General features: G+C 44.5%; 1 protein-coding gene across 1 annotated transcript in view; it reads right to left on the reverse strand.

The window, feature by feature from the left end:
• The window catches only part of LOC308291916 (fibulin-2-like), a 113,220-nt gene that overhangs the window by 81,391 nt on the left and 5,878 nt on the right, over positions 1-25,951 (reverse strand). The window contains exon 2 of the mRNA XM_080734062.1: positions 23,016-24,622. Coding sequence (XP_080590188.1) covers positions 23,016-24,510 — 1,495 coding nt within the window. The 5' untranslated portion in view covers positions 24,511-24,622. The remainder of the gene's footprint in view (positions 1-23,015; positions 24,623-25,951) is intronic.

A 25,951-nucleotide genomic window follows, 5' to 3' on the forward strand; every position in this document is an offset into this window, starting at 1 on the left:
GACTGATTTACCACTGTTTTAAGCCAATCAGAATCCAGTATCTGAACATGTGACCACAAAAAGTGATAGAAGTAAGAATTTTGACTAGCACAACTGTTACTGAATAGAAACATTTGGCTAAATACTTTTATGTTCAACATAGTTACATAAAACCTGGACTTTTGACGTCAGTATTTTCTCATCAGAATGTCGTTGTCGATTAAAGGGGGTACTTGGATTCAGCAATCAGGAAAATGGGGTACTGAAGCCCAAAAGGTTTGAGAACCACTGTACAGGTTAACCAAGAGCCTACAGTATAGCATCATTGTGTGTGTCAGACTCAAGCACAGTGTGGGGATGGCAGTCACAGCTCTATCCACAGCCCTCGACAGGAGCACCTGCAGAGCTACAGTATGTCAGTGCATGATCTCCAACACACCACCGACCGCACAGCTGTATCCAACAGCTGCTGCATAACAAACGAGACAACACATAGACATCAAAGGGGGCTTGAGCCCCTGCTGCCTTTTTACCCGTCTGTAAATAGTTCCCTCTCCAGACCATGAATGCCGCTTTCACTAAGGTGAAAGAAATGCAAACGCCCTCTTTCCATGCCATACCTGAAGGCAGCAGTTAAGAGAATTGCCTTGTCCAAACTCTCCTGAACTTGAATGCAGCATCTTATGTTGAAAGAATTGCCCTCACTGTGTAGAAATCCATTGCCTTTTTAATGCTTAGTTTAGTGTGGTATCAAGTACTGAAAACAGCCGACCTCCAAGCTCACAACGCGTCGCAGAGCGACGCGTTGTGAGCTTGGAGGTCTGCTATTTTCAATATTTTCACCAAAAGGCCCTTTTAGAAATGTCAGCCCCTGCCTCTCTGACATTCTCTGCACGTCCCTGCAAGACAAGCCTCTCTCTCTCACCCAATCAGCCATGACTGACTGTATTTATTTCCACATCCAGCATCTGTATATGGCCTTTCAAAAAGAAAGACACGGTAAAGTATTGACAGCTATCCCTACTAATTACCATTGAAATGCCCCAAGCAGATGGACGTGACGCGAGCGAACCATCCGCGAACCCTTGACTCATGAGGTTAGCAGCTATTTGAAAGGGAGCCCCGCGGGCGTAAAGCGCTTCAGCCTTTGATGGTTTCACACAGAAACCTCCGAAACCATTACACCTCCCCGTGGTTGGATAACCAGCGTGACGCACCAAATAGAGGGGCTACCGATGGCCCCCGTATGAGTAGCGCACAGTAGCCTATAAGCCTCCCCGTAGAGAGGCGTACAGAAGCCTACCACCACTGACGGATGTGTAGTGCAGTAGTTCTCAAATGTATTTGTGTGAAGGACCTGCAAATTGATATATATATATTTGGCCGTGGAACCCTAAACTGAAAACTGTTTGTGAAGAGAAGATTTTGTGTTAAAAAAATGCAAACGTATTCAAAGTTTTCCAAACATTTTTGAGATTTTTCAAAATCTTTCACAAATAAAAGAAGATGTGAGCTTGTATATCTAAACCCCCCAAGTACCCCACTTTAAGAACTAATGCTGTCGGGGGGCCGGCTGGCCTAGAGGTCCAGGCACATACATAGGCTCTGATGCCTGACAGCATGTGACGGGTTTGAGTCCCAATCCCGGCGACCTTTGCTGCATGTCACTCCCAGGGAGAGTGTTTTTTGCAGGTCTTTCAGTCCGAGTGTATCAAAAAAGCAACTGGGTTAAGGCAGCAGAAGCTTGTGATTGGCTACACGGAGGTGACGAAAGTCAGGGGGGCGGAGATACACCTAAACCTAACCTTAAACTTAACCCTAACCTCAGTAAAACACTGGTGAAATGCTAACCTGCGGACGCTGGTGAATGCTAACCTGGTGAAATGCTAACCTGCCGACGCTGGTGAATGCAAACCTGGTGAATGTTAAAGGTGATACACCATGCATTTAAAAAGTATTTATGTCATTATTGTTTATGTCCCAAAAACGTTTTTCAAAAGGTTTGAGGCTAAATTACCACTCCTGAATAGAGAGCCTCTCATTTTTGAATGCTTTTAACCTCCACCTTCCCAAAACCAGAGAAAGACACAACGGTCTGAAATGGGACTTTGTGAGGATAGAAGGTGCTAGTGGGACCCCAAAAAAAGGTTTTAAAATAGGAAAAGTGAATTGTCATGGTGTATCACCTTTAAACTGGTCGGACCAACGGTGTTTAACCCAGTTGCTTTTTTGACACTCGGACTGAAAGGCCTGCAAAAAATACTTTCCCGTCACTCGCCATCTCTCTCCCCATTTCCTGTCAGTCTACTGTCCATCAATAAAGGCATAAAAGCCCAAAAACAAAACTTAAAAAAAAAAAAGAACCAATGCTGTTGTTGTGTATTGCACAGAAGTGGTTTCTTGGGGGGTTTCCAAATGGACCCTTAACACGGCAGCAAGTGGTCAGATGGGTGGACCGCGAGTGCTTTCAAGAGTTTCAAGTGGGCCCTGAACCAGAAACCACTATTATTTACACAATGGATGTAATTAAGGAGACTGGTAGAAGTGCCTCCTCCAAATGGAGCCAGTGTTTGCAGACAGAACAGTAACCGTGCCAGTATTTACCTTGGCATTCTTGCCACCTGAAAAAGGCTCTCACTGCCAATCTATGGACGCATGCTCACACACACACACACACACACACACACACACACACGCACACACACACATACACACACGCACGCACGCACGCACGCACACGCGCGCACACACGCACGAGCGCACGCTATACTTGTGAGGACATCAACATTTTAAACATTTTAAGAAAAATGACACAAAGGATGTACTTTGTGTCTCCATAGGGAACTGCTGTCATCAAATTATTGGCTTACGAATGCGACAAAATCTAAAAAATATCCACGAATTCAAGTCTCCATGGTGTGAACAAAAAAACAGAAGAGGCTATTGGAGAACCCGATTTGGATAGGGATACATGATCTGATGCAGGACAATGTCACTATGACAGAAAGAGACAAGATGGGTCCGTTCCAAACCAAATACAGTGTTGCCACACTCATTCATTCAAAACCTGATCAACCCCTTCAACCCCACCAGTTCACTCAGATCAGCCAACACAGGGATGCTGACAGAACCCTTGCTAAAAACCCCAGGACAAAAATCCTAGACAATTCGCCCTCCTTGCCCCCAAACTGTGGAATAAACTCCCTGTTGTACTTAGAACTACAGACTCTCTCCCTAGCTTCCGCCGTGGTCTGAAGACTCACCTCTTCAGACTCCACCTAAGCCCATAGCTCTTACCGTAGCACTTGCCTACCATCAATGACAATGACCTTACAAGAAAGTTAGATAGCATTGGTTTATGTTTTAAATAAGGTTCTTTAATGAATAGGTGGTCTACCTACGTTCTTTTTATTAGATTACTATTTCTATGCATTTGATGTATTGATGTTGATGTGTTGATGTATTAAAAAAACTAAAGTAGACGAGCACACACCAACAGTGGAGGTGTTGACCACCGGGGATACAAAGATTTTTTTTTAAACGGGAGCTTGCACAACTATGTATTGATGTGGTACCTTGCTTATTGTAAGTGGCTCTGGATTAAGAGCGTCTGCTAAATGCCTAAATTGTAAAATTGTAGGTGGTATATGCGCCTGGACCACTAGGTCAGCGTGGCCCCAAAACCCTGAACCTTTTTTCCTTTTTTTTACCATAAAGCCACCATTTCTCTTGTGAGAACCAGGAAAATTGTCCTTGCAATGTCTTCACAATACTTATGAAATTCTATACTATGGACAGCTGGCTCTAGGGCTGCCACGATTATGACATTTTAGGTGATTGTCACACAGATAATTACGATTAATGATTTAATTGTGTTTTTGTTGCTGAACACTGGAGCATATGAATACAAATTACATTTCTGTTTGGCTTTGAAGTTGCACAGGGCAGATATGACCAATAACCTAAATATACAAAGGAATGACTGGCACATTTTATAACTTTATTCTTTATACATTTATAGTGGAAATAGCCGATCTACAAGCTCACAACGCATCGCATCGCGATGCGTTGTGAGCTTGTAGATCGTCTATTTCCAACTACATTTTGAAAGTGCTTGAAACTATATGAACATTTCTCAACATGGAAATGATTATGACGATTATGCAAAATAATTGCGATTAGACGAGTGTGTAATAAATTGTGACAGGACTAGTCGGCTCTCACAAGTATAGTAAGCTCTCTCTCACACACACACACGCACGCACACACACACACACACACACAAAACAGAATCACGTGCGCGTATACCTATTATAGTTATATATATGCTGCAAGAGCTCAATCAGCATCCATCCAGCATCAAGTGAGCATATATTCGCTGCTAGTGTTTGCCTACATGCAGTAAATTGGTTCAATGTATTTCCCTGCACACCCTTACCAAAATACCCTCCAAAGCCCTGTAATTTGACCATGGAGCCATTTCCTGTTAGCTTTATTATGTCTAATATATTCCAAGCTGCATGCACGGTGCACCACTGCCAGAAGTGCAGGAAATTCTATAATTCCTTGCCCGGGCAAATATGTCCAGCAAAGACAAGAGCTTTTTTTTTTTGGACCAGGTGGAGGGAAACTAGGGGTGTAACGATATCGTAACTGAATCGAAAAATCGTTTTTAGTTTGCAATGATCTACTATATCGATATGCAAAAGCATATCGTCGTTGTCGGGTGGAAACCTCGTATCTCCAAGTTTCAAATGTTGTACCTTCTTTCGCAAAGTGAAGCCCTGATTCATCATACAAGGACGTCGCACAAAAGTAGTGAAAACAGCAGATCTACAAGCACGCAACGCCTCGCACCGCGAGGTGTTGTGTGCTTGTAGATCGGCTGTTTTCACTAGTTCAAATAATTAAAAAAATGATAAATGCAAAACCAACGGTTTTGGACATACAAGGTTTTCACCCGACAACGACGATATATTGTACTGTTTAGGCTTTGTATCATATCGGAATCGTTTTACAGTGACAGAATTGTTATCGAATCGTTTTGCATTGCAAATAATTGATTGTATGGGAACTAAGTGTTTGTGCCTTGTATTTAGCAATTTTAAGAAGGAAAATGAAAAAGAGGGGTTTAATTACTTTTCCATTCTATATAGCTACTCTTGGTCTATTGATAAATGTGTGTAATCTCTGGGTTCATGTCAAGGTGCGGGTTTGTCAATATGTGTTGAAATGTCCATGTATTTGCTTGAGAATCACAGTGTTTACTCATTTATATCCATAATAATATATCTTTCCCTTAAAAACACACACTATTGACACGTTTCACACAGATTTAATTTCTCCGCTAAATAGTTACTATATCGACTTTAAATCATTGAATCGAATCGTATCGTATCGCCATGAATGAACCAATATCGTCCATGTATCGCATCATCAACCATGCGTCGTGATGCGTATCGTATCGTTGTTAAAATGTATCGTTACACCCCTACGGGAAACATATTCCTTATGAAACTATGTTGTCTGAGCACTCAAGTTTCAAGCTGCTTGTGGAAAACTCCTTCATTAGAGGTGACTTATATTGTACTTTATAAATCATATAAACAAGGATTTTCGTTCAGCTGTACATTACAGTGGTTCTCAGACTTTTCTGATTTCAAGGATCCCCGGTTTGGTATGCATTAGGGCTATAAAGATTATTATTACATGTTTTGGGACGCCAATCCGGAAAATCCTCAACGTTAATGTAACCCTGGGAGTTACAGATATACAGTAGACCCTGGTGGTCTCCGGACCTGAGGGTGAGATCGAGTACATTAGCGCAAGGGTCTTCAACAGGGCGTCTGGGTTCTCAGAGGCACTACAAAGGGGCCGCCAAATGTATGTGATTTTTCGTTTTTTTTTTTTTTTTTTTACATTAAGGGCCAGTTCACCTCTGGGACAACCAGCTCTTATTTTATTGTTGTTTGCAAAATGCATCATCATTCATGCTGAAATACTAAAATATCTCAAAACACAGATTGGACACAAAAAATAACTCAGGATTGTGTTGATCGTGTCCCAAACAACAATAAAATAAGATCTGGTTGCCCCAGAGGTGAACTGGCCCTTTAACCACATGAACCGTATAGCATCTCTATTCAGAGAAGAATTGTAACCAGATCTACAAGGTCTTGTGGATCGGTTATTTTCGGCAAAGAGGTTTGATTGCGACCATCAGGTCGCAGTTACTATCAAAACCTCCACCGGCTGTCAGTCAGTCTGTCACGTCACGTCACGTCACGTCACGTCACATCACATCACATCACATCACATCACATCACGTCATGTCACACTTTTGCCCTGCTCATATCTCCGCCACCGTTGCCAAGGGGCCTTCGCTGCTCCACTCGCATCCGACTCTGGGGCCTCGGCCTTGGACCGCAGAGTGGCACACGCTCGGGGACCACCTCCAGGGACCCCTGGGGATATGGCTTTGGAGAACCAGGCAGGCCACCGCTTCACTCCTACCCGTCTTTAGGGCCTCGGCCTGGGACTGCAGAGTTGCACACGCTCGGAGACCACCTCCAGGGACCCCCGGAGCTCCAGGGACCGCCAGGGACCCCCTGGCGCCGTCGCCAAAAAGTGCAAAAATTACCAAATGACCACCCCAACGGGGCTGCTAACAGGGAATTCCCGGGGGCTACCGACTCCTGGTGCTCCAGAACAGATGCAAAAGTGGTTGCGCCACCTAGCGGCAGACCCCTGCCACTGCAGCCCGCTAAGGCCGTAACTCCAATGGCACTTACAGGCCTCTTTGTGTATACATGTGACCTGACGGTCGCTTATCTCCCGATTAGGGAGTCTTACTGGTGTAGAGGGGAAAAAGGAACAGACCAAGTACAGAACAAAGTGGTAAGTGGTTAAATGTCTGAAGATACACAATATGAATTCAACATACACTGATGATAGGGCTGGTCATTAAATTATTGGCTTAAGAATGGGATAGAAAAAAATAAAAATCCATGAATTTTAGACTCCATGTGGTGAGTAATCGTCATTTTGGGGGTGAACTATGCCTTTAAAACTATCAACGAAGGCAGAGAAATGCCAAAAAGAAGGCATTTTTATACATTACTTTGAGTACTTCTTGCAACGCTGGCTATTTAGCAGCTCTGCTCTACTAATTCCAGCTCTTGTTTGTCTCTGCATGGCTTCCAGCATCTGGAGACCATGGGTTTCTACAGTATTTATAAGCGCGGGGTGACATGTTGCATGGTTTGGTGGTCATCAGTAAAGCACATGTTGTTGGAGCCAGATAGATAGGGGCGTCACAAGGGTGGGGAAAGTGGGACTGAGTTACTAGGGCCCAAGGTGGAGGGGCCTTCATTATTTCATACTTTAGCTATTTGAAAAATAGCAGATATACAAGCTCACAGCGCGGCACCGAGTGCCGCGCTGCAAGCTTGTAGATCTGCTATTTTTGGAAAGTCGTGAAAATGTGTGCAAATCTTTGAATATGTGTCTTTTTTAAGCAAACATTTGTAACTCAAATTTTGCTTCTGGGTGGTCCCTGGAACTAAATATTTTGAGATGGGGGTACGTGGCCAAATACATATAGCCTAATTTTGGGGTTCCTTCACATGATAAAGTTTGAGCATCACTGACATAGAAACATAGGTAAAAAAAAAAAAGTTTCACGATCTTTCAAAAATAGCAGATCTACAAGCTCACAGCGCGACACTTGGTACCGCGCTGTGAGCTTGTACTGTATAGTTAAAGCACAAAAGGGGCATAATAATGCGTTCCCAGTCTAAATGGGTTAAACCCTGTCTTCCCCTTATGAAGAACATTCATGGGGGGCCCTCAGTGAATCCTTGTAGCCAGGGCCCAGAATTTGGTGTGACACCAAAGTAAGCACATGTTGTTGGAGTCAGATAGATAGAGAGAGCGGCCTGGTGGAAATTCCTCCAAGACGACCTGGAAGGCACCCCAGATTACGGGGCAGGAGTCGAGCCGCCTCTGTCAAACGGATCCTCACAGAAACAACAGTATATCGTCGTCGTTGTCGGGCGGAAACCTCGCATCTCCAAGTTTCAAATTTGTACGTTCTCTCGCGAAGAAAAGCCCTGCTTCATCGTACAAGGCCGTCGCACAAAGGTAGTGAAAACAGCAGATCTACAAGCACACAACGCCTCGCGGTGCGAGGCGTTGTGTGCTTGTAGATCGGCTGTTTTCACTAGTTTAAGTCATTTTCAAAATGATCAATACAAAACAAACGGTTTTGGACATACAAGGTTTCCACCCGACAACGATGATAAATACCCAGCAAAAATACTGAGTATTTAACCCTGAGAGGATCCAAATGGACCCAGCAGGGTCCATTTCTTACATCTTCTCCTTTCTTTTTTTTAACACTCTTCTGACATTTTTCAGTGAAGGTAGGAACATCAACATGTCCGGAATTCGCCTCTTCCTTTTCATCCTGGGGAAAATTATATATCTGGTCCTGAAAAGCAGCATGTCGTGACAGTGCTGGTGATAAAAAAACTACACTCGATTCGCTCTCCTCTCACCTCAGGTTAGTGTTGATTTTGACAGCAGCACATGTTGTCATGTTTTAGTCATCCGAAAGGTTTTAGTCTAGTTTGAGTTGACTAAATACCATAAGACTTTAGTCGACTAAATCTACAGTTGATTTAGTCGACTTAAAGAGCTGGTGTCATAGTTTTGTATTTTTGTTCTGTTTTGTATGTGTCTATGGAGTTACCATTACTCTAATAGACCCCCAGGCGTGGTTATAATATGCAAATATGTCTTCTATGTCTATTTTTGGTTTCTTCCCGAAAGCTGAAAGGCCCAATCGAAATACACAGCTTTAGTGACACAATAAAAAACATCCCCTCCCCTTTTTAACAGCCAGCAACAGCTGTGGGCGGGGCTTGACATTAAGGCTTGTCCTGTTGTCCGGGACAAGTAATAAATCCTTCCGGACAAGCTCATTAAAAATGTACTTGTCCATTGGTGAAGTGGCTCTTGGTTTCACTTTTTCTGTTTTTATCAAGTGTGCGGAAATGTTCTTGTCCAAAGGACAAGTACATTTGTGTGGCTAGCTTCAGTTGGGTCACTACACAACTGAAAACCAGGTATACTTAATGAACAGGTAGGTGCGGCCAAATAAGTATCAAGTTGGTGAAATATAATTTTTCTCGGCATCTCCATATAAATAGATTTAGTTTTTTTTAACAGAAACCTTCTTTCTGGAGGAATCAACTGGCATAAGGACTTCTCAAACTAAGTCCTGAGAAGCTCTGCGTTAAGATTGATTCCTCCTTGGAGTTGATGAGGAGGGCAGTGTGTGAAGGCGGGTAGGGAGGGGGCCCCGGCTGCAGTGATTACTTTGGGGAGGACTGGGAGCTCCCAGGATCCTCGTGGGAGACCCTGGGTAATCACAGCGGCGCTCACGGGGGAGCAGCGAGTAGCGTCTGGCAATCAGGCCACAACACTGGTCTCATTCATCACATGGACGAGGAGGCATTGTGCTGCACACAGTTCAGGTACAAGCACGGGTGTCGCACCAAATTCCGGGCCCTGGGTACAAGGATTCACTGCGTGCCTCCGCACAGCTGTTTTGTGCTTTAACTATTGAAAAATAGCAGATCTACAAGCTCACAGCGCGGCACCGAGTGCCGCGCTGCGAGCTTGTAGATCTTCTATTTTTGAAAAATCTTGAAAGGTCTTTGAATATTTCAAATCTCACATTTTTGGAAAAACCTATGTTTCTATGTCAGTGGTGCTCAAACCTTTTCATGTGAAGGACCCCCAAAATGATATGTATTTGGCCACGGACCCCCATCTCAAAATATTTAGTTCCAGGGACCCCCCCAGAAGCTAAATTTGAGTTACAAATGTTCGCTTAAAAAATACATATATTCAAAGATTTGCACACATTTTCACGACTTTTCAAAAATAGCAGATATACAAGCTCACAGCGCGGCACCGAGTGCCGTGCTGTGAGCTTGTATATCTGTTATTTTTCCATTTCTAAAGTATAAAATAATTCCAGGCCCCTCTACCTTGGGCCCTAGTAACTCAGTCCCACTCCCCCCCGCCTTGTGACGCTCCTGGGTACAAGCTGCTTCCCCTAGAAATACTACACCATGCAGGCCCATAGGCCAGCCAGCCTCACACAGTCTAAACAACCCAACCTAACCTTACTGCTACCACTGCTCCCCACCCCCCATTCCCTTCCATGATACGCCAATGCACGGCATTGCACGCACGCACACAGTGTGTGTAGAACACTGTTTCCCAAACAGTGAGTCATGACCCATGTTTGGGTCATACAACACTTTTTATGGGTCCTGTTTCCTACATCTTAAAAGATAGATTTATATATATAAGCGTCACTCCTGACCCATTTCGCGTAGTCATAAGTAAATATCCCTATAGATAAAATATTAAAATAAAAATAGATTATCAAACTCAGAAAGGCAAGATTTTTTCTAAATTTCAGAAATGAAAGTTGCAGAAAGAAGTGAAAGTTGCAGATCTACAAGTTCACAACGTGTTGCGTCATGTCACATTGAAAAGCTTGTAGATCGATTTTTCGCTATTTTTGAAAGTTTAGTATGAGAAACGGCACATCATGTCTCCGTCTGTCCGTGTACGCTTTTTTACGGTCTATGGGTTTGCCGCTCTGACATCACGCTCTGAAATCACTGTGATGTCATGGGAACCACACTAACAGGACTTCAGTGGTTACTTCATAATGTATTTTTAATGTAATTTTGAGACACCACCAAATCTTTTGGGTCTTGAGATGAAACGTTTGGGAACCACTGCTCTACAATTTAAAATCTAGGCATTTAGCAAACGCTCTTGATTCAGAATGACTCACAATAAGCAAGGTAAACACATGGTAATACATCAAATGCATTGACGGGCGGCATAGCTCAGGGGTAGAGAAACCGTTATTAGAGCACGAAGGGTTCCCGAAGGGTTCCCAGTTCGAATCCGGGCTCCCCCTGAGTTAATGTCGAAGGGTCCTTGGGCAAGACTCTGAACCCCACATTGCTCCCGGTGAGCTGGTTGGTGCCTTGCATGGTTTCCTCCGCCTCCGGTGTATGAATGTGTGCGTGAATGGGTGAATGTAATGCACAATCTCTGCAAAGCGCTTTGGATAAAAGCGCTATATAAATGCACCATTTACCATTTATTTCCTTTCAAGCAGCCAAAAATGTAATGGCCATGTCTAAAGGGGCTTTGCATTGATGAGATCAGGTAGGATAAACGCATCAATTTTCTGTCCATATTCCTCTATAAATGCCCCTTTCCACTGTTTCCTCTTCTTTATGCTTTTGGATAGTGGTCATGTGTCATTTCTCTTGCCAGTTAGAAGCAGATAAGGCTGAATGTTTAGAGTTCTCTAGCAGTCTGTCTGTCTTTCTGCACAAGTAGCTGAGCAGCTGCGCCTGCGATCACTTCACTAACGACCAATTTGTGAATGTGATCTGTTGAGGTGCAGCGGTGTTGCACAACTTGCATACAGTATATTGAATCTCCAAACTCACAACGTGCTGCACAGAATTGTGAGATGTGCAAAGTGATTTATTATGAATCATGCTTATATGTATGCGATGTTGTAGCCTACGACCGGCAGCAGTCACCAGAGAAGACGGGAATAATAATTATGAACATAAAAGTATGTACAGGTAGGCTAATCATTAAAATTATTAAAGGCTCCACTACATCAGTCCATCAATATTTGCAAAGAAACAGGGGAAAACCGCTCGTTTTTCCACATACATTTTTTTTCTTTTTTTATCACAGATGCCTATGTCTAGTAAGGCAGTCTGTCTTGGAGTTTCTTAAATTAGACTTTCATTATATGTTCTGGCCCGCCATCAAATGCCTTAGAAAGAAATTGGCCTGAGGCCAAATCTAATTGCTGACCCCTGCTATAGGGGCTAAGGAAGGTGGAGTCTGAAGAGGTGAGTCTTCAGATCACAGTGGAAGATTGGGAGTGAGTCTGCAGTTTTTCTAGCTGCAATGGGGCAGTTCATTCCACAGTTTGGGAGCAAGAAGGGGAGAAGAGTCTGGGACGTGTGGAGGACTGTCCCGCATGTTTTAGGGCAGGGGTTCCAAAACGTTTTAGCTCGAGACCCAAGGACACAAACTAGTGAAAATAGCAGATCTACAAGCTCGCAAGGCGGCTTAAACATTCTTTTTTCTAATTTATGGAATTTCCTAAATTTTTCTTTCATTTATTCATGAAATTACTTCTTTACTTTCATCATTAAAAAAAAGCTTTTTTGGGAATGTGTTTCGAAAAATGTTTTGAAATAATAATAATGAAAAACAAAATGTAGGAAATAAAAAATCATGGGACCCCATTTTCAAAAATGTGTCCGCGACCCACACATGGGACCCGAACCACTGTTTGGGAAAGAGTGTTTTAGGGTGTGTGTTGCTCTCCAGAGACAGAGAACACACACGAGAGAGAGAGGGAACGAAAGGAAATACGTTTACCTTGGGCCTTTGCTTCAAGGCAAAGTGCTCCCACTATCACTATGTTTGCTGAGAAGAACCTGCTGTGTTCTTTGTATAATGCAATGCTCTCTCCGCTTTCCTCTGCAAATGACTCTGACATGCTCTGCTAAAAGCCTTGATAACGTGGCTCCAGGGGCGTCACAATGGGTAGGAAAGTGGGACTGAGTTACTAGGGCCCAAGGTGGAGGGGCCCTAGTAACTTTATCTATTGAAAAATAGCAGATATACAAGCTCACAGCGCTACGAGCTTGTAGATCTGCTATTTTTGAAAAGTCGTGAAATCTTTGAATATATGTATTTTTTAAGCGGACATTTGTAACTCAAATTTTGCTTTCCGGGGGGGTCCCTGGAACTAAATATTTTGAGATGGGGGCCCGTGGCCAAATACATATCATTTTGGGGGTCCTTCACATGAAAAGGTTTGAGCATCACTGACATGGAAACATGGGTTTCTTGCACACATTTTTTCACGATTTTTCAAAAATAGCAGATCTACAAGCTTGTATATCTGCTATTTTTCAATAGTTAACATTCATGGGGGGCCCGCAGTGAATCCTTGTACCCAGGGCCCAGAATTTGGTGTGACGCCACTGCGTGGCTCTGCTCTAAGGGCCTTATCGGCTGCTGCCTGCGAGAGACTCATCCTGCCTGTACTTAAACATGTCACCGTTCTGGAAAGCTTCCCTCAGCCCTGACCTTCACTGCTGAACCCTAGTGCCGCGGGCTCCAGGGACTATACGAGACAGGAGCCACTAGACTGGCTGCAGTGGGGGAAGACGCACTCAGTACTCAGCATTAAAAACGTGACTTGAGTGTAAGTGCAAAAGTATTGAGAAGCAAAATTACACAATTTGTTCAAAACCTTTTTGAAAAAGATCTGTGTATCGCATTGCGGTGCATTGTGTTACTTTTCAGGATTCAAATTCAAAGTATCAAAAGTAGTAGATCTGCAAGCTTGTTTATCTGCTACTTTTGATGCTCTTGTGTGATGTTGTGGTATGAGAAAAAACACAAAAAGTTTGAATATGGACTAATTTCCACCACTAGACTGGCTGTGAAACAAAAAAGGAACTTGAGTACCCGCTGTGTTCTTTATATCGTCGTTGTCGGGTGGAAAAGTCATATCTCCAAGTTTCAAATTTGTACGTTCTTTCGCAAAGTAAAGCCCTGCTTCATCATACAAGGCCGTCGCACAAAAGTAGTGAAAACAGCACACAAGTACAAAAGAATTGGTATAAAAATGTAAAAGTACAAAATGTTTGAAAATAGCCAAGGTATAAAATAGGGCTAACGTGGTTTATGTATGTTTTAAAATATTACAATGTATTTCTGCAAAGTAACTAGTAACTAAGTTTTCAAATAAATGTAGTGGAGTAAAAGTGCAATATTTGGATTCAAGATGTAGTGAAGTAGAAGTAAAAAATAAATACTCAGGTAAAAGTACCAAAAACTCAAAAGTGAACTTAACTGTACTTAAGTAACTTTACACCACTGGCTGCACCCATCCAGCTCCATGCCTCAGGAGGAGCCATGCACAGATGGAGACAGAGCCTTGGTATGGGGGCAGAGAGAAGAAGCGCAGCGTGAGAGCTTCTTAACTCAATTTCTTTCAGTCCAAGTCTACCATGAAGCTACAATTTACAGCTATGACAATACCACAATGCTCCCAGTCCCAGGGGGGACCAACAATACATGGCAGCGTGGGTGTGTAGTAGAATCACAGGCGTACACAATACAACATTGTAGCTACAATTGACCTTGGCCAAGCACCGTATCGTTGCTTCACAACATGTGGCAGCGGCAAACAATGAGAAACATTCGGGTCCACACTCCCATAGTACTAATAGAACAGTGGTTCTCAAGCTGTTTCATGTCCAGGACCACCAAATTGATGTATATCTATGGCCGCGGACCCCCCTCTGAAAATGTTTTGTGCCAGGGACCTCCCAAGAAGAGAAGATTTATGTTTAAAAATATTTACCCGAACATTTTCGATATTTTTCAAAAATATCTGAAAAATAGAACCACTGTTCTAGACCTCCCAAGAAGAGAAGATTTATGTTTAAAAATATTTGTTCTAGGGGGTCCCTGGCAAATTGAGGAACAGTTTAAACACTTCGGCTCTCTTTCAAATAAGCAAAAACGCACCACGTTGTGAATAGCTTGGGGATCTATTTGAACTATATTTTCAACAGCTAGAACAGGGGTCTTCAACAGGGGGTCCGGGACCCCTAGGGAGTCCTCAGAGTTACTACAGGGGGGCCGCCAAATCTTTGTGTGATTGGATAATTCTTTTAGATTAACAACTTGAACCGCCACATCCCTATTGTGAGGAGAACTTTGGCCTAAAATAACAGATCTACAAGCTCTCAACGCCTCACGCTGCGAGGCGTTGAGCTTGTAGATCAGCTATTTTCGGCAAATAGGTTCATTGTAGAGGTAAAAAAGAGTAGACCAAGTATCGAGTGATACCGGTAGGTCAAGTTTACAAAGTATTGACAATTTAAAGCTATACTGTGTAAGATGCCCAACTAGTGGTCATTAGCCCTATAGCAAACCGCGGTCGCGTCCGCGTCTTTCGGCCGTTTTTCGTACCTTCAGACCCCCGCGTCTGCCTCCACCTCGCTGAGATCTATCTTTTGAGGGGTCCCTTGTTCCTGTGCGTTCAGTAATTCCAGAGATACGGACTCCTTCACCCTGCCTGGTAGGCGAAATTACCTAGAGAAGGGATGGTACAAACGGGCGACAACAAATATGGCTGCCATAGCGACCCCACTTCAAGATGCGCTGTGATTGGCCGGCAGTTGTATAACCCTCGCTGTGATTGGCCGGTAGTGTGATGACGCAATTTTGGCGCGAGATCCGGTCCCCGGCAAGGATCGCAGTTTACATATATAGAGAAGGCTTTACAGGCTGAAATTCACGGAGTGGGTGTTCTAAAACTTTAGCGATTTAACAGTTAGGACAATTTTAAGATTTGTTTTATAAAAAAAGTTACATGGTACAACTTTAAGTGATTAAATATCTGAAAGAATGCAGATTTTCATGAAATTTATGAAAATCTCCAACACAATTTTATACAACATGTAGAGGGGGTCCCTGCTTCATCTCCCTCTCAGCTAAGGGGTCCTTGGCCTGAAAAGTTGAAGACCCCTGAGCTAGAAGGTAATCCAATAAGAGACTTGTACTTAATAAGAATGCCTATATCAGACCATTGGTTTCTTTCTCAACACCCATACTACAGCATAGAGACAGTTGTATAATGCTGTACTTAATCTGATCTAACTGCTAGGACAGGGGTCTTAAACGTTTACAGGCCAAGGACCCCTTAGTTGAGAGAGAGATGAAGCAGGGACCCCCACAACCTGTTCATAGATTCCATATAGTTTCATCGTTTGACAGCACAATCATCAGTGTATTTTGGATTCATGTCAATTTGTGTTTTCAGATATTTAACCACTTGAACTGGCAAACTTGACCTTTCACTCTGTACTTAGTCTGCTCTTTTTCCCCTCTACACCAAAGCTCTTTGCCAAAAATAGCTGATCTACAATATAAAAAAAGGAGAAAAAAAGTTTCTATCACTCAAAGATTTTGAGGACCCCCTGTAGTAACTCTGGGGACACCCTAGGGGGCGTTGTGAGCTTGTAGATCTGCTATTTTTGGCTAAAGTTATGAGAATATGGACGCTAGGGTTCAAGTGGTTAATATAAAAAAGGAGAAAAAAGTTTCTATCACTCAAAGATTTTGAGGACACCCTGTAGTAACTCTGGAGAGCCCCTCTGGGTCCCGGACCACCTGTTGAAGACCCCTGTGCTAGGACATTCTCTTATGGGGGTCCCCCAGGTCTAGCATTATGCAATGGAATGGAGCTGGCAGGTACCTCTCTCTGTTGTCCACTCCCATACACACACACACACATCGTCTAGAGACACATACATACTAGACATTCCTATGGAGGCCAGGTGCTGAAAAGAAAAAGAGATCCCAACAGGTCTCAACAACAGTCATATTATAGTGTAGTAAAAAAGAAAAGAAAAGAAAAACAGGCTAAAGAACCCTAGCGCTTTCCAATCTGGGTCGAACATTCTGCAGAAATAGCTGATCTTGCAGATCAGTGGTTCTCAATCTTGTCAGGGGCGACCCCCCCAAATAATCATATTTGAACTGGGGAAAACCCCAAAATAATCATATTTGAACTGGGGACGTGGGTTCTCCATGGGGATCTCCATATATGGGTACCAAGGGTTCTTCATAGCGTATATGGGTAACAGGTCCGATATACATCACTGGCCAGATGGCCAAGACATGGCACGACCAGGTTGCTTGTCGCCCTTAGGCTTCTTACTGGTTATATATGGTATTATATATTTGTGTATAAACCTACTCGGTCACAGAACCTGCCGTCCACAGACTTGGAATTCCGCTCTGTCCCCAAAACAAACCAGCGAACCTTTGGGGACATCGCATTCAGTGTAGAGAGATTTGCCATGCTCCAACACTGGACTCTTTTAAGAAGACACCTACCATTGTTCCCTATTGAGCTTGGCACATTTCCTGGGGCAAGCTGCCCAGATCACACATGTCACACGTGTCTTCTTATTTATTCACTCTCAAAAAGCGCCTGCAATGTAGTGCATTTGAAACTACATTGCAGTGCACAGTGATCACTGCTTGCCTCCTGTGAATTGTTTTATTTTTATTTGTGTTAATTTTCTGTTTATTTCGTTGCTGAGTGAGGTCAGCAGACAAAGTGACGTGAGTGAGATGAAAAAACCTGGGTGAAATCTGCCAATCTCAACAGGAAACAACGGTATTTTCTCAGGCTTATAGTAAATAGTTGTTGGTTGTTTTCTTTGGTTGTTTTGTTTGGCAGTTTGCTGATTACGTTTGTTGCAGTAACGTTCTTTTTTCATTGTATTTCATTTCATTTCTTTGTATTAAAAAGGTCTTAAAAGTACTTAAATTGTCACTTTACTGTCATCTGGGGGACCCCCCCCCCCCACCCCTACAACCCCCCCCCCCCCCAAAAAAACCAACTAAACAAAACAAGAAAAAAATCATGTGGGTGTGGGACGCTCCTGGGGGTCCTGACTCCCAGGTTGAGAACCGCGGTTGTAGATCAGCTATTTTTGCCAAAGAGATTTGGACTAGAGGCAAAGACAAGAGGGCCTAGTACTGAGCCCTGGGGGACCCTAGTCAACACACACACACACACACACACACACACACACACACACACACACACAGACACACACACACACACACACACACACACACACACACACACACACACACACACACACACACACACTTCATCATACAAGGCCGTTGCACAAAAGTAGTGAAAACAGCAGATCTACAAGCACACAACGCCTCGCACCGCGAGGTGTTGTGTGCTTGTAGATCGGCTGTTTTCACTATAGTTTGAATCATTTTTAAATGATAAATGCAAAACAAACGGTTTTGGACATACAAGGTTTCCACCCGACAACGACGATATATCAGATCCACTTGTGTATTAAACAACATCAATCACTATCTCATCGAGGTCCAGCTTTACGCAATACGACTCGCAGTCGCACTGATGACATCGTGCCATAAAGCCGGAGAAATAGTGTTGAAATATTAATTATGCTATTTGTATCCGTAACTCATCCGCTTGAATTCCCGGGGCTGGTGTGATTGGTTCCCGACTCCTCCGGGCAGATTGATTTCGCTAGCAGCAGGAACCCCGCGATCTTTGCCGTTCATCATCGAGATGACGTCGCCTTCGGGCAGAAACCTTGTATCTCCGAATTTTCAACTGTTTTTTTCCCGTTCATTAACCCAGTGGTTCTCAAACTTTTTTGGCTTCAGTACCCCCTTTTCCTGATTGTTGAATCCAAGTACCCCCTTTAATCGACAACGGGGCTGTTAAGTATGACATCATTTTGTAGGCAGAGGAGAATTCTGCCCCCAGTTTCCGTGAATCTTTTTACTATTTACACATTTTTCTTCTCTTTGTTGTTGAAAGGAAAGTGTTAGAATTATACTTTAGTCGTTATTTTTTAGTCGTTGTTTTTTGAAATAGCGAGGGACAGAAAATGCTCTGGGGGCAGATTCTCCTCTGCCTACAAAATGATGTCACGGCTTAAAAGCCGTGACATTCTGATGAGCATTCTGAGCATTCTGATGAGAAAATACTGACATCAAAAATCCAGTTTTTATGTCAATACGTTGAAAATAAAAATAGCCAGTTTTCTATTCAGTAACAGTAAAATGCTTACTTAATTTGGTTTAAAGCTATACAGAGGAGCACGTTCAGACATACATTGTTCAATGTTTTACCATTAAACATAACAGTAAAATAAATGTTTAAATTTTCCATGTTCTCTCAAATACCCCCTGTAGTACCTCTACGTACCCCTAGGGGTACACGTACCCCCATCGTACCCCCATTTGAGAAACACTGCATTAACCCATTCACAGTAGGCCTGAATGCAATTCTGTGTCAAAAGACTTGGACACAGAACAAAACAAAACACGTTTAAAAAAAAAAATAGCAGATCTACAAGCTCGCAGCGGTGCCGCGCTGTGAGCTTGTATATCTGCTATTTTTCAATAGTTAAAGCATTGTATAATTCTAGGCCTAAATGGGTTAATAATGCCATACTTCATGATGCAAGACAAGAGTGTCACACAAGAGCAGTGAAAATAGCTCAAGTTCGAGTAGTGAAAATAGCAGCTATAGTTTCACTACTTCAAAACGTTTTAAAATGATAATACAAAAGGTTGTGGACATACGAGGACTCCACCCGACAGCGACGATATGATTGATCAATATATTTAACGGCACTAACGCCACCCAAAATTCCCCTTGATCTATGACCGCCTTCGCAATCCCACTCTGGAGTCAGAGACATGGTGTGGGCACATTTTCTTATTTATTTAGGGACCTCATACTTTCCCATGCACTGTAATTCATCTCCCAGGCATCCGTGTAATCTCATCATTATCTGTTTTCAATCTCAGCACTTGGATATGGATTGGTTTATGGTTTATGCCTGGCAGGGGAGCTGACAACTCCAACCAAACATGCTGATACTCAGATATTGGGGCTGCCGGTACGTTACGGTACACACACACACACACACACACACACACACACACACACACACACACACACACACACACACACACACACACACACACACACATATACACACACACACTCAAATCCCCTCAGTGTTCCTGTAACTCTGAGGGGCCTTTTCCACTGGCAAAGAACCGGTTCGGGTTCTTTCTCTTCGCCTATGGGATGAACCAGAGATGAGCTTTTCCACCAAGAACCGGAGTTGGAACCGTAAAAGTTGGTTCCGAACGGGAACCACAAAATCCCTGGTTCCTCTGGTTCAAACATGGTTCAATCTGGTGGAAACGCAAGCCGGTTCACAAGAACGAACCAAGGTTCCAAGAAAGTTGAACCGGCACTGGTTCTGGAACCAGGTTCTTTGGCCTTTTCCACCAGCAAAGAACTGGTTCGGGTTCTTTCTCCCACCTATGGGAGACCTTTCTTGGAACCTTGGTTCGTTCTTTGCGAACCGACTTTTACGGTTCGGAACCAACTCGGTTCTCGGTGGAAAAGCTCACCTCTGGTTCATCCCATAGGCGGGAGAAAGAACCCGAACCGGTTGAAAAGGCCCTCGAGAGGGACCGGGCCGTGAGGGTCCATTTGTAGACGTCCACCGTGTATGATGAACCCTAGTATCCCTATTCCAAAGAAAACCTGTCATAAAAGGCGATCATTCAGCAAAAATCACACCTAGCGTGAATTGAGCGGTGCTATTCATGAGTTGATTTCATTAAGCATCACGCAACGCTTGGCCAATGTGACCCTGGGCGTACTAACTTTGAACGATATGTGCCAAAAAAGTTGTATGTAGGCCATGCTTCAGAGCCCGGACATTTTTGGGGGCCTGGACAAAGCCAGATGTTGGAGCTTAGCTCCTTCCAGGAGCTCAAAAATAGCATTGAGCTTGTAAATCGCCTATTTTCGCGATTTGTCGTAAAACAAAGTATATATTGTAGGGCAGGAGTCCTTTTAATCACATAGCGTCCCTATTCTAATGGGAACATTTGCAGGAAATAGCAAATCTAGAAGCTCACAATGCTTCTCAACGAGTCTGTCAAATAAGTCAAACAATTCTATGAAGCTACCTATGAAATATACTATCTGCAACACAATTTTATACAGCATCTAGTTTGGGGGGGGGTGTCCATGCTTCATCTCTCTGTCAGCTAAGGGTCTTTGGCCTGAAAAACGTTGAAGACCCCTGCTTTAAGTGGTTAAGAGTAATTTTACACTGAAGATTTGACTGTGTAGTGGGGATGGGACGATATGACTATTTCATGTCACGATTATTATGACCAAAGTAATTGCGATTTAAGATAATTATTACGATAATCAAAATATCCCCAATATTATCCTGGGGTTGGAACATTTGCCAAAAAAATTGCCGTTCCACAAGCTCGTTGTGAGCTTGTAGATCGGCTATTTTTCGGCAAGAGATTTGGTAGAGCGTGAAGGGGCGTTTAAATGGCATCGGATATGCAGCTCGGCAAATCATCCTGGTAGGGTTTCTGGCTGCTATAACAGAGCAATAACGCAACCAGCTGCTGACTTCATATTTTGTGCGAAGTGTGAGTAAGGCATGGAGAAGTGCTTTCCAGGGGCGTCACAAGGGGGGGGGGGGGGGGGGCGGTAGTAGGACTGAGTTACTAGGGCCCAAGGTGGAGGGGCCTTAATTATTTTATACCTTAGCTATTGAAAAATAGCAGATATACAAGCTCACAGCGCGGCACTCGGTGCCGCGCTGCGAGCTTGTAGATCTGCTATTTCTGAAAAGTCGTGAAAATGTGTGCAAATCTTTGAATATTATGTATTATGTATACTAAAATTTTGCTTCTGGCGGGGTCCCTGGAACTAAATGTTTTGAGATGGGGGGTCCGAGGCCAAATACATATAATTTTGTGGGTCCTTCACGTGAAAAAAGTTTGAACACCACAAAAAAAACATGAAATATTCAAAGACATTTTCACGATTTTTCAAAATAGCTGATCTACAAGCTCGCAGCGCGGCACTCGGTGCCGCGCTGTGAGCTTGTATATCTGCTATTTTGCTATTTTGTACCCAGGGCCCAGAATTTGGTGCGACACCCCTGCTGCTTTCTAAGGAACATGCAGGCTTTCCATGAATCATTGTTTTTCCTGGACCTGAGCCAGCTTGTACAGAGTGATTATGATTTCTTCAGCCCGAGCACAGGAAGTGAGAGACGAAGGAAGGAGAGTACAGTTGTTAGTTATAATGCAGCGGCAACCAGCATCTGTCATCGCTGCACTAAGAGCCATCAGCACACACAGTGATGACTTTACAGTTTTAGCAGAAGTCTGAAGGCCGCCGAAACTGATAATGAAATGGCATTCGAGTTTCAACAAATCCATAATGTACTGTCAGTTAGAATGTGTAGAGAAATGTGAATAAAGGTGTATCTATTAGGGCATTAACGAAAAAGTCGACAAGTTGACTCAGTCGACTTCATTACATAAGTCGACTACCACCAGAGAAAGTCGAAAGTCGAAGTTGAAAAATATATATATATACTTTCTATTGTGAAAATAGCAGATCTACATGGAACCAAATTAACCATAACGGGTCCATTTGGTTCCATTTGTACACTGTCAAAGTTAAGGGAAGACCTTCAAATTTCAAAGTTTGAGAATCACTGTATTAGAGTACTGTTAACTCCATAGACACATACAAAACAGAAAAAGTACACTATGGCAGTGGTTCTCAAAGTGGATTTCAGGGACTCTCTAGGTTGCTGTATGGGGGTCTAAATTGACCCTTACAAGTCTGTAACTTTGACAGTGTACAAATGGAACCAAATGGACCCTAATGGGTCCATTTGGTTCCATGTGTACAAGGGAGACCTTCACATTTCAAAGTTTGAGAACCACTGCACTATGGCACCACCACTTTAACTCTTTTACCGCTTCGGACGTCCCTGTTCGCCCCAATTTTGAACCCAGCTCGTTGCAAATACAAACGCTCGTTCTTTTACCTTGTCTGATGACTTTAAGCTAAGGGGTCGCGCGGGTGTGTACAGTAAAAACATCTCCCGTAATGCTGCTTTCAAATCTCCACCGCACGTAAACATCAATGATGTCCAATTCACTTCCTGGCTGTTCTCTGTGGAACTGATCTAGATTATGCATTTCTATGCTCTGAACCACGGCAAGCGGAGCAACCCAATTCACATCAATTCTTTGCATAAGGCTGCCCTCTGCCGCCAGCTTGGCTAAAGTACACATAATAAATTAAAATAAAAAGAATCGTTTGGAAATAATGAATAGATCTTTTTCTATAACATTGCAAAGGTTACCTGCTTTTTGCTGGCACCAGCCCCAATAAATAAATAATAAATCTGGCAGTAGAACTAAACTATTGCAAAAAAACTTACGTTCTGATGTGTCTGCCTCCCTGTGCAGGGCCTGGTAGTTGTGCAGGGTCTGGGCTTGTCTCCTCGGCTGATCCCCCTCCTCTGGAACCTTACTGACCGGAGCTCTGGTGGGACTGAACTGAACGGTCGGCTGGGAAGAAGAAGAGGAAGAACCGTGCGCGGGGGCGTCCTCGCCCTCTGGGCGCCCGCCCTCCGTCGGGGCGTTCGTCTCTGGCCCCGTCTCGCCCTGAGAGGAGGAGCGGGAAGAGGAGGAGGAGCCGCCGTGAGGCGCCCTGGCGGCGTGGCCGCCGCCGCCGCCGCTCCTCTGACCGTCTCTCTGTCTGTGCTGGTGACCGCCGGCGTGTCTCCCGCGTGCCGCCTGGCTTATGTCCTTCAGAGAGTTCTGCAGCGCTCGGTCCGGCTCGGCGGGCCGCCGGACGGGCCTGTCAGCGGCTTCCTGTGGAGGCCGCAGGCCCTCTGTGGAGCCTCTCTGCGTGGTGGTGGAGGCGGTGGTTGTTGCTGGTGGTGCAGTCGTTGTTGTTGCTGGTGTCGACGTCGTTTCCTCTGCAGCTTGAGTGACGGTTTGGTCCAAGCGGTGATGGCGGTGGTCCCCGGCGCCCCTCCACCCCGCTTGAGCGCGGCTTCCGTGTTTCTCTCGGAGCTCCTGTCTCCTGTCGTCGTGGACGCCGGAGGCGGGAGCGGAGCGCGACGTCCCGCCATCTGCCGGCGGCGGTACGACGGTGGGTTCCAGGAAGCGGGCCCTCGGTTCCTGTCGAGTGGACAGCGTCGGCTCCGCCAGCGTGTTGTAGTCATAATCCTCTGTGCCGGTGCTGGGCGGGTCCGGCTTATACAGCGGCAACGTGTTGCCAAACGCCAACTTGGAGAACGGCCCCGGGGGAGGGTCGGGCTGGCGTCTGCTGCTGTCGAGCGGGCGGCTCATGCCTCTCCCCGGGTTGTTGTTGTTGTCCGCGGCGCTGGTGGTCGACGCGGCTTTCTTGCGCGAGTGGCACCCGGGGACGGGCGAGCACATCAGGCGCCCGCCGTCGTTGGGGCAGTGGCACACCTGACAGGGGTCCATCTGGAAGGAGTGGCCCGCCTCGTACTTCTTGCTGCCGTGCGCGCAGCCGATGCGCCTGCACTGCTGGCAGCCGTCGGCGGGCTGCGCCACGTCGATGCAGTTGGCCGGGATCTCGGGGCACGAGAGGAAGCGGCAGCTGATCTTGCCGCCGCCCCGGGGGCAAGAGCACTGCGTGCTCCCAAAGTCCACGAAGTAAGACTCCCCCTCCGGGACCTTCCCCGTCTGGAAGCCCATGGAGAGGCAGTCGTAGTACTGGTAGCCCTCGCACATGCAGCCCCGCCGGAGGCACGTGGGGCAGCAGGCGCCCCGGTTCATGACCTCCTCGATGCAGTTCTGCAGGGCGGGGCAGTCCACGTTCACGCACGACTGTGCACCGCAGCCGTCCAGACGCAGCGTCGTCCAACATAGAAACAATAATGTCAACCTCTGACCGTACATTTTTGCACACAAAAAAAAAGGTAATACTGATGCAACGAGGTTAAGGCGGCTGCTCCTCTTCGGACAACCGGATTTTTTTGGAGTTGGAGTTCCTACGCTGGCCTCTTTCAACCTGTAAAAGTAGAAAAATATCAAATAAAATGCGATTACGTTTGAATACAACCGAGGATGCATTATGATGAGTAATACTTTGAAAGCCTTCGTCATCTACCTGTTGTATATATTTAAACTGCCTTCCCCACTTTGAGAACAATGAAGAGGTGAAAGTCAGAACGTATATATCTACAATGAAAGTAAAGTAAATCATTGTAAAAATGGCATGGCAGGTGGAAGATTCTACTTTGTGCTCACGTCACATAGCCACGGTACTCTCTACCTCACTGTGAGCATGTAGATCTGCTACTTTCACAATTTCTGCCTCTTCTCCTTTGTCATAGCTAGAAGGAGCACATGTCAAACTTCTGGCCTAAGGTAAAGACTGAAAATTAAAAACATTACTGTCTGGTGGTAAATAAAAAAATAAATAAAAAAAAACCTAATCGAAAAGAAAATGAAAATCGAGACATACTGTACTTTGCCATAGAATCCACGTGCACATGTTTGAATGCATTGGACAGAACGGGAAGATGACAACGTATCAAACATAGTGATTTACAGTTCGGGATAGCACAGTTTGGTAGAAAGAGTTTGCTTCTCCAGAATCCGTAGCAGATGTGCGCGGATGCCATGCAGCACGCAGGCATCTGAATCCACTCAGGAACAGGATTCATGTCTGCCTACAGTATAGTAGCTGCTGGAATAATAAACCATTCCAGCTGCTACAAATCTATCTAATAAACTAGTGCTGTACCAGTGTAAGTGATATTTTTATTTCTTTATTTCTGGTTAAAATAAGTGTTAAAATGGCTCTATATTCCGATAGCGGTCATTGCTATGGTGTGATACACACACACGCTCACAAAGAATGGGTCTCTTCAGTCTTCAGCATTCATCAGTGTTTGTTTCTTTGGGATGGTCGAGGTGTATTGTAGCACCACTGTCTGTAAAGAACCTGTTATAAGCCCCTGCCCCCTGGTTCTTTAACGGCTCTCTACTGGCTGTTCAGCTTAGCTTTAGGCTCTATACCAGTGGTTCTCAACCCCCCCCAACCCTGACGAGCATTAAGAGTTGAGGCATTACATTTTGTATAACACAGTTCTATTGTTGCGAGGCGTTGTTCCATCTTATGTTGGTTTGCTTACTGTTGAGTGAGAAAACAATGTTGCACATTAAGTTAATCATCTGGGGACCCCCCAAAATAATTTGGGGACCCCCAGGGGGTCCCGACCCACAGGTTGGGAACCACTGCTCTATACCACCAATATTGACAATAAGCCGCCCGCTCGACAGCAGACGTCAGCCTGACCCTCCTCCGGGGCCGTTCTCCAAGTTGGTGTTTGGC

The sequence above is a fragment of the Nannobrachium achirus genome (genome assembly GCF_963921795.1).
Source record: "Nannobrachium achirus genome assembly, chromosome: 9".
Classification (NCBI taxonomy): Eukaryota; Metazoa; Chordata; class Actinopteri; order Myctophiformes; family Myctophidae; genus Nannobrachium; species Nannobrachium achirus.